Genomic DNA, 10,122 nt, shown 5'->3' on the forward strand with positions numbered 1-10,122 from the left:
CACCGACACTACCCTCTATAACAACATTACACTTCCGCGCCTATACTAAGCTCCTCTGCTACTACTATTATCGTCGATTTCCTAAATACCCCCCCTCTACCTAAATTTTATTTCGAATATAAGTTGTTGTCGCTTTATTCGCTATTACTAGGATAACTGCTATAGGGTATTATATATAAATACTACATTATTTAGAGAAATAGTTAGACTACTAACTTCTTAAGGTATCGTAGTACTTTCTAGTAAAAAAGTAAAATCTCGTAGCTAGAGCAGAACGTGTTCGGTAGACGTAGTCGGTGTATAAACTATATAATATAATATAAAATATACTAGTGTAGATATATATAGAACCCCTGTCCTAATTACTAATTACCTTCCTATACGATCCGATATACTCGAGAGATAAGCGGCTTAGCGATTTCCGGGTCTTCCTTATATCTACTAACTTATCCTCTCTTGCTTTTTTCTTATCCTATATATTCCTACTAAGTCGAAACTCTTAAAATGCCTAATATAGACGTACAATCTCTCTCTTCCTACGTCTCTTCCTCTCTTCCTAATAACGACGACGACTAGGAAAGAAGAGATAGTCCGTATTAAAAAGAAACGAAGGCTAAAGCACTCCCGAAGGCTGCCTACGATAGCGGAAGTAATAAGAGGACTCGACAGTAGTTAAATTAGACGGTTAAGCCGACGGAGGAGAGGCAGACGGAGGAGAGGCAGACGGAGGAGAGGCAGACGGAGGAGAGGTAGACGGAGGAGAGGTAGGCAGTTAGAGGTATAGGTTAAGTTAATAATAATAAAACGAACGAAGATTCAGACCTGCCGACTAAGCGGCGTAGTCGAGACAGGGTAGTATCGGTTTAACTAAAGGGGCTATATATTATCTATAATAGATCAGACCGATAGCTCTCTAATATAGCTTCCCCTCGACTAAGTCTCGCCGTAAGGAGACTAGGACATACGAAAAAAGTAGTACAGAAGACCTATCCTAGTAATAAGAGACTACTAGGAAGTTAACGACTATAGAAAAAGCCTATTGTTCGAAAGGCGCCTAAAGCTAGAAGACGAACGAAGGCTAGTATAGCCGCTCTCCGAGAAATCAGGAAATACTAGAAGTCTACGGAGCTTTTAATACGCCGACTTCTATTCTTAAGGATTTGTCGAGAGATTACGATAGATTTAGTAAGCAATACTAGCAATAGTATATACCGTTTTCAAGCTAAGGCTCTACTTTGCTTATAGGAAGCAACGGAAGCTTTTCTTATATAGGAGTTCGAAGTCTCTAATATACTAGCGATTTACGCAAAACGGGTAACCTTATAACAGAAGGATATAAAACTTTGTCGCTAGATTCGGAAGCGCTTTATAGGAGAAGCGAATTCAAGTGCCGAGCTTTGATCTTATAGTAATACGCCGACTACGTCTACTAACTATACACTCCTAATATCGTTTTCGAGGATAGTACTTAAAGAATTAGTACTAGATATATAAGATAACCCGAAAACGAGCTTCCGTAAGATGTTGTCTTCCGTACTAATTATATCTATATAAATCTCTAGGTCTCTTGTTTACAGGCTAGGTACTGCTTATACAGTCGTTATATTAATATTTCCTATTTCCGGCGATCTTACTTTACTATTTCTTACTTCTATTATCCAAAAACGGCAGGTGCCTACCCTACGTAGACAAAGAATCCCTAGCTTCTAATTGGTCGCGCCCCTAGACCCTGAATTCCGCCGCCTTTAAAGGTATTCCCTACTTCTAAAAAAACCTAACTTGCGATATCAATATTAGTTGTTAACCCCCCCCTCTCCCGCCCCGCCCCCTATCCGCTATAACTCCTCCTAGCCTCCGCCTACTACTCTGCCTACTACTCTACCTACTACTCTACCTACTGCTCTACCTACTACTCTACCTACTACTCCGCCTACTACTCTGCCTACTATACCGCCTACTACTACTATCGTTATAGCGCTGTTACTCGTAGCGTACCGTAAGCTTGCAATCGCTAGAAAGGTACTACGAATATCTAGAAAGAGACTCCCTAGTATAATAGGTAGGAAAGGGCTTCTATCCGTAGGTATAAAGAAAAATCGAAAAAAGAGAGGTAGTAAGTATACCTAGTCGGCAGACGTAGTCGGTATATATAGTCGGTATATACTAACATTTCTTTTAGAGGGAGCTTTATAGGAGATCGAAAAAAAAATACTAGAAGGAGGTTATACCCTATATCCTAAAGCTCGCGTTCGTACGTATCGTTAGGGATACTATTATCCTTTTTACCGAAGACTACCTCCCTATACGGATCTAAGCGAGCGTACTCGGTATCCTCTAGGAACAGTACAAGAGTATAGTAATCAAAGTCTTTTCCTTAGCTAATCTTCTCGCTATCTACTATAAGCGAGTAATAGTAATAGCGAAAGATCTCGAATATCTTCGTAGGCTATTAAAGGAGTAGAATATCTAGCTAGACAATTACGTAGTTGCTCTCTATAGCTCTAGCCTAGTTAACCCGAGTACGATATATAAGCCTCGATTAAAGACGAAGAAGACGAAATCGAAGCTAACTCTAAAGAAGCCGACTGCGAAGAAGAGAAAGAAGACTCCTACTATTAGGATCTAGACTAGACAGCGATATAGACATCTTAGGACAGACCCGGAATAGCCCGGAAGCACCTAAGATAGGCTAGAACGGGCTACTATAATTTAAGAGGGTTCAGGCTAGACCTTTACCGCTAATACTAAGTTAAGATAGTTTATAGAGAGTTAGAATAGGAGGTCTTAGATCGAGATATTCCAAATTAGACCCGAGAGGCTAGAGCCTCCGGGTACTCCGAAGTTATACTTATATATAGAGGGAGAAGACGTATTCCTACTCTTCTCCTAAGCGATTCGAGTAGTATATTTCTATTAGATACTTTAGCCTATATATCTTATCCTTTTATATACGAATCGCTTCTTGTTATATAACGAAGTATCTCTAACTATAGGTCCAAAGAATACGATACGCTTAGGATCGAGCACCTAGGATTCGGTAGCGACTAGTACTCTAACGGAAGTAGACGTCGTATTTCAGCTAGAAGCCGAAGAGACAGAGGCTACTAAGGCCTAGCAACTCCTTCGAGTAAGCTAGGCTAGGGAGGAACGTACTAAGTTGCTCTAGCAACTTAAATAATCCGACGCGACAATCTAATCTCTAACCGGAGTCCTCCTAACTAATAGATACGACCCTGTCCTAGGCTATCCTAGCCTATCTCTAGCCTAATTTATTCCTAAACTACGGAACCCCTATATATTTGAAGGAAAGAATAGACGCGACTAGATCGAATAGCGAGACAACTACGAACAAATCTTCCGAAGGGCCCTAGGCTACTATATAGACGCCTAAACTAAGATTAAACTCGGGGAAGAATAGATAGCAACCGAACAAAGATCCTAGTAGAACCGGTTTATAGACTTACTCCGATCCTAACCGGCCTATAATGCTCTATCTTAGTCCGACTTTAAGGAATATATACTTAATACGATAGGTATACCCTAGGAAAGGCGACAAATTGCCTACGACGCGATTAAATCTATCGAACAGAACCTTCGAACCCTAATAGAGCTCTTAACAGACCTAAAGGAATACTAGGACGAGCTTAGAACGGAGGACGAACAAACTAAGATTATAGAGTTCAAAAGCGCCCTAGATAGAAGGATTAAGTATCGGATTAATATTAATCTTACTACCTCTACTACCGTTACGGCCCTCGAGGAAGTAGCAAATATTTACTAGAGGGCTATCTAGGCCGAAAGGGATTATCGCTAGAAGGACAAACGCGACAACAAACGCGGACGGTCCGATACTACTAGCGAAACCGCTATCTACGCGAAAAGGTCCTAAAGCTACTCTAAAGCGAGCTAACCCCCGTCGACAGGACGACTAAGTCGACCTAGAGATACTAGACCTCTACCTAGGTACTACGGATACGGCGAGACGGGCTATAAACGCCTGGAATGCCCTAATAAGGCGGCTTAGGAGAACAAGGGGTCCCTAAAAGCTAGCCCTACCCCCTAGTGCTCCGGGTAGCGGGATAAGTAATATATACTAAGGAGTAACGACGATCGGTAGAGCCGTACGGCCGTTAGGCTACGAAGCTAGGGCTATATAATTTGATTAGGGTTAAAGTAACCCTAGAAGGACCGATAGGGCGGCGAAACATCTACGCTCTAGTAGACTATAGTACCTAGATAAACTTTCTAGATAGGGTAGTAGCTAAAGAAATAGGCTATACCCTAGAACGAAGGGCTTCGGCAAGGTACGAGACCTTGAATAGCTAAGCCCTCGCGGTCTCGGGATATATAAAGGTCCCTTTTAAAGTTTCGGCTAGTAATAGGTCGAAACGGGGCGGAACTGCCTATATCGCCGTTAGAAGAATCTATAGGTTCGAGATAATCCTCGGTATACCGTAGCTAGAACAATAGAACCCCTTAGTAAACTTCTTAACTAAGATACTAGCTTAGAAGAAGAAAACTAGACGTAAATAGTCTAAAGTAGCAATAATCGGCCTAGAACGGATACGCGCTAAGCTCGTAGACCCTAGTACGGTCCTTTACGCAATATCCTTATTACTTATCGATAGGACTAACAAAGACCTAGAAGGGCTCTCCGAGGTATACCGATAGTATATATCTGTATTCTCTAGTTAGGATACCTCTATTCTAGCCGATTACGGGCTATTTAAGCTCGGAATTAAGCTAGAAGAGGGCAAGATACTCCTATAGGGCCCTCTTTATAACCTTTCCGAGACAGAATTAGAGGTTCTCCGAAACTACCTTAAAGAATACTTAGACCGGGGCTAGATTAGGCCCTCTCGCTCCTCTGCTAGCGTAGGTATCCTCTTTGCGAAGAAAAAGGACGGAGGTCTTAGGCTCTACGTCGATTATCGTAGACTAAACGCCGTAACGGTTAAAAACAGATACCCCTTGCTATTAATCTAAGAATCCCTAGACTAGTTGTCTAGAGCAAAGATCTTTACTAAGCTCGATATAAGAGACGCGTACTACCGACTTAGAATCAAAGAGGGTAACGAGTAGAAGACTATATTCCGGACTAGATATAGCTACTTCGAGTATACCGTTATACCTTTCGGGCTTACTAATGCCCCGGGTACGTTCTAAGGGTATATAAATAATGTATTAAAGGACCTAATCGATATTATCTGCGTAGTCTACCTCGACGATATCCTTATCTACTCCTAGAATAAAGAGGATTATATCCGAGACGTAGTAACGGTCCTCGAACGGCTATAGAAGGCTAAGCTCTACGCCAAAATAACTAAGTATAACTTCTATAGAGACTAAGTTAGTTTCTTAGGGTACCTAGTTAGCCTAAGAGGGGTCGAGATAGAGCTAGAACGGGTCGCTACAGTCCGGGATTAGCTAGAACTAGAGTCTATAAGAGATATTCGGATCTTTATTAGGTTTGCTAATTACTACTAACGATTTATATAGTACTTCTCCCGAATCGTAGCCCCCCTAAATCGGTTAACGGAAAGAAAGGGCGATATAGTAAAGAGGGGATAGAAGCAACGGAATAAAGAGTCTATAAAGATTAATCTACCTTCTAAGGCTAAGCAATCGTTCCTTAAGTTAAAGTAGGCTTTCTGCTTAGCGCCTATTCTAAAGTATTTCGACCTATTACGGGCTATCCGGGTAGAAACGGACGTATCGGGCTACGTAATCTCGGGCGTTATAATATAGTAATACGAGTTCTAGAGCAAGATGTAATAGTTCCCGGTAGCCTTCTTCTCTCGCAAGATAGTCGCGGTAGAAAAGAACTATAATACCTATAATAGAGAACTCCTTGCTATCGTAGAATGTTTTAAAGCCTAGAGACATTACTTAGAGGGCGCGTAGCACTAAGTTAAGTTAATAACCGACTACTACAACCTACAATAGTTTATAACGACTAAAAACCTCTCCCGGAGATAGGTAAGATAGGCGGAATAGCTCGCTACTATAGACTTTAGAGTAGTCTATAGAGTAGGGAGCCTTAACGGGGCAGCGGACGGCGTAAGCAGACGTCTAGACTATATAGACCCCGACTATTCCGGCCGCTAGCTAAACTAGGAGGACTCCTCTATTGTATTGAAAATACTATAGCGACAGATTAACCCGGAAGGGCCTACTACCGGCTAAGATAGCCCGGTACGGGCTATAATAGCAGTAAGAGAGGCAGCTAGCAACGCCTCGGGTTACCGCTACGACCTATAAGTAGAGATAAACTAGAGCCTAGTTAAGAGGATCCGAGAAGATACTACTACGGACGAGACAGTAGGAAAGGTCTCGAAAGCTAAAACTCCGGATTCTCTACTAATATAGACTTAAAGATAGACGTACGAAAACGGCCTATAGAGCTAGAACGACCGTATCTTTGTCCTAGAAGGACTATTAAGGCTCGAGATACTCCGAGAATACTACGATAACCCGATAGCGGGTTACTTCGGGTTCTAACGGACGATCGAACTCGTACTAAGAAGATTCTAGTAGCCTAAGGTACGAAGCTATATAAAAGACTACACTTCGAGCTGTACGACGTATACTAGAGTAAAACCGAGGAGATACAAACTATATAGCCTGTTAGCAGCCGAAGACGCCTTAAGTGCCCTATAGGAAGATTTGACTATAGACTTCGTTACGGACCTCTCTCTATCTACCTTTATAGGCTATACCTATAACTGTATCTGCGTAGTAATAGACAGATACTCTAAGATAGCCTATTATACCCTATATCGGAAGGATATAACTACCGAAGACCTAGCCGACCTCTTCCTACGAGACGTATTTCGCTTATATAGCATCCCGGTATCGATAGTAACGGATCGAGGGACGCTGTTTACCTTAAAATTCTAGAGTATATTCTACTACTACTTAGGCGTTCGGAGGGGCTTAAGCACCGCGTTCTATCCGTAGACGGATAGGTAGACAGAACGGCAGAATTAGACTATAGAACAGTACCTCTACGCCTACTACAACTACGAGTAGGACAATTAGGCAAGGCTACTTAATATTGCGGAGTTTGCCTATAACGATAGCTAATATACTTCTACCGGCGTAACCCCGTTCTAGATCTATAACGTTAGAGACCTAGTATAGGCAAGATAGCCCGATATAGTCTAGAACGGGGGGAATGCCCTAAGGGCGGAGGCCTTAGCCGACAAAATGATTAGCCTCTAGAAGACCCTACGGGAGAGGCTCGTCAAAGCTAAACAGAGTTAAGCTAAGTACTATAACAAGGGACGTAAGGCAAAGAAGTACGTAATCGGGGATAAGGTATACCTATCTACGAAGTAGGCCTCATTATAGGTACAACCCACCCTAGTAGGTATGTAGGGTAGGTTGGGTATTAGCAATACCCAATAGGTATGGGTATTTAGCTAGGTATACCCAACCCATCGGGTTGGGTACAAACCCAGTAGGTATTGCGATACCTAGTAGGTATTGCGTACCTATTAGGTATTGAATCTTCGTATATAGAAATAAAAAACCCAGAAACCGGGTGCCCTAACGAGAGCGAAGAAGCGATTTATTTGGACTAGGCATAAGAAAAGAAACTGTATATAAACCCGATATAGATACGAAAGTGAAGATTATAGTTAAATTGAATAAAGAAGCTCAGGATTATATATACGCTATACTATAAGTTGTGATATTTTGAATCTTAAGAAATATAGTCGGCAAATATAGTCGGCAGGTAAACTTTATACAAGCTTAAAGCAATCTCCCTATAATCGTCTCGTAGCATCCCGGAGGCACTCTTGCGCAAGCTTGAAGCTTAGGCGTACTAATCGCCTTGGCTCCTCTACTACATCACCCTCGTTATCGCTAATCGCATCTAAGTTACTAATCCGTTCTATAAGATCTTTCGTCTGCTCTCGGTCTTTACTAAGGATCTCCTATAAAGTTAGAGTACTAAGAAGCGCTTAGGAAACCTCTATAGCCTCCTAGGCGATAAGAACTCTAGTATCGTACTTATCGTCCCGATAGCGAAAACGAGATACTATCAATCTAGAGAATGTTGCTACGGTGTATTGGCGATTGAAACGACTTTGGTGTCGAGCGATACTAAAATCGCGCTTATACCTAACTCCGGCGGCAGGAATGCAGAGAATATCCCGCGCTATTAATACGAGAGTAGGGTACTTAGACTCTATTGAAGACTACGTCTTTAGTACCTCGAATGGATCCCCTTCATCTATATTAGCGTCCAAATAGTCAGCGAGCTCGTCATCCTCGTTAGTGCTGCGTCTTTGACTTTGAGAAGACTCTGTACTCCTACTAAGAGTAAAGTCGATATAGCCTTTGTGCCGACTCCTTCCAAAACGGCCCTGCTAGGTAGAGGTACTCGATAATGAACGATAGCTCTTCTCCTACTCTGCCCTTAGCTTACCCTCGTAATACGCGCGGTAACTTTTATCCCTAAAGTCATCGCGTACCCAGAACTTCCGCTTAAGGCAGGGGGTAAGGAGGACGCTAATACCGTAGTAATCGCTAAATCGATCCTAGGTATCTCGATAATATTTCTCTAGCTTAGCCCAAGCAGCCTCGTATACCTAAAAGACATCCTTCTTCTAGGGTATCCGCTTATTCTTGAGTCGCTTTATCGCCTCCTCCAGAATATCGAAAAGCTTGTTGTAGTATACGAGGACAAGGTAAATCGTCGGACCTTTCGTAGTTCTAATCACCGCTGTCGCCGCTGCAAATGGTTTCGTAAGGTCGATAAGGTACTCTACCCTTTGCTATTCTTCGGAATCGATGCCTATATCTTTACCTAGATCAAGTCGCTCGATATAAGATTTAATAACCACTTAGAGTCTGCTAAAGCGATCGAGCATTAACGTTGTTAAGGACTACCTTGTCTTCACGTCTTGAACGACCCTTAGGATACGATCTTGAACGCCTTTCTACCGACGGTGCTTTGCAAATAGCTGCTTCTTTTGAAGCATCTCTTTCTAGAGGTCGATAAACTGTTCGAACCTTTAGGAGCTCGAGTTAATAAAGACACAAAGCTTCTGGATCTAGAGATCAAGATTAGCTGGAGTAACGAACTGCCGACCATAATTGCCGACTACGCGAGTCGACTATACTTTCGAGGTAGAAGGGTTTATAGTTTATTAGGCGTAGACACTAATCTTACCTTCAAAAGAAGATAGGGCATACTATTAGCTTAAGGACGGCTGATTTGCTTGCTCTAGACTCTTCTTCTCTATAATATCTTTCTATCCTTGTCGTAATCCTAGAATTCGGAAAGGTCGTTCGTAGGACAAAGCCCTAGGCGGTCGAAAAAGGCCTTTAGGGGAAGTTGAGCAGTATAGGCAAAGTAGGGAAATCGCTCCGGACGGCTACCTCGATTACACTCCGTAATTGCCTCCTCCTCTTCCTCTCCTATCTCTAATTCGGGACTAGTCTCCGTACCTAGATAGAGAGGTAGCTGCTCCAAGCTCGTTAGTAGCTTAGTAACCGTTATACCGTACCTCTCTTAACAAGTATTAATCGCTGAAACACTATAGAATATTAGAGGAGAGTAATAACAGTATAGCAAGTGTCCTTACATCGCATTATGTAGCGTCTTATTGTTAGAGGCGTTGTCGTACGTAATAGTAGTCAATCGCCGCTTAATCTCGAACTCTTGTAAGATCTCGAATAGTATCTCTGCAAGATAATTACTAGTATAACGGCTAGTAATATAAGGGAAACTAAGCATCCCTTCGTGCCAAGTCTATTAGTCGTTAATCCAGTAGACCCGTATAGTTAGGAATAAGGTTTTTATAGTCCTGGATTGCTAACCATTATACGCGATAGCTATCTTAAATCTTCTAGCGAGACGGGCTTTAAGGGAGTCGGCGGAGTCTATAACCTTAGTATCGAGCATCCTTCGGTATATCGACGCGCATTTGAACGGAATTGTCTCGACCTGTCCCGGAAGTAGTGCTATATAAGTCTGTTTCACCGAGGGTCGTTCAAAGAACTAGAATAGTAGACCGTTGTCGACAATCATCTCAAAGTATAGGCGCGGGAAATCGTCTGGTATGTAGCCTAGGTCCCTTGTCTACCGTAGATTACTAACAGTCTAGA

General features: G+C 42.3%; 1 protein-coding gene across 1 annotated transcript in view; it reads right to left on the minus strand.

The window, feature by feature from the left end:
- Window positions 1-3,052: 3,052 nt before the first annotated feature.
- The window catches only part of SEPMUDRAFT_120996 (uncharacterized protein), a gene marked incomplete at both ends in the record, with an annotated part of 9,881 nt that continues 2,811 nt past the window's right edge, over window positions 3,053-10,122 (minus strand). Inside the window, one exon of the mRNA XM_016901652.1 lies at window positions 3,053-3,079. Coding sequence (XP_016757236.1) covers window positions 3,053-3,079 — 27 coding nt within the window. The remainder of the gene's footprint in view (window positions 3,080-10,122) is intronic.

The sequence above is a fragment of the Sphaerulina musiva genome (assembly GCF_000320565.1).
Source record: "Sphaerulina musiva SO2202 unplaced genomic scaffold SEPMUscaffold_11, whole genome shotgun sequence".
In the NCBI taxonomy this organism is placed as follows: Eukaryota; Fungi; Ascomycota; class Dothideomycetes; order Mycosphaerellales; family Mycosphaerellaceae; genus Sphaerulina; species Sphaerulina musiva.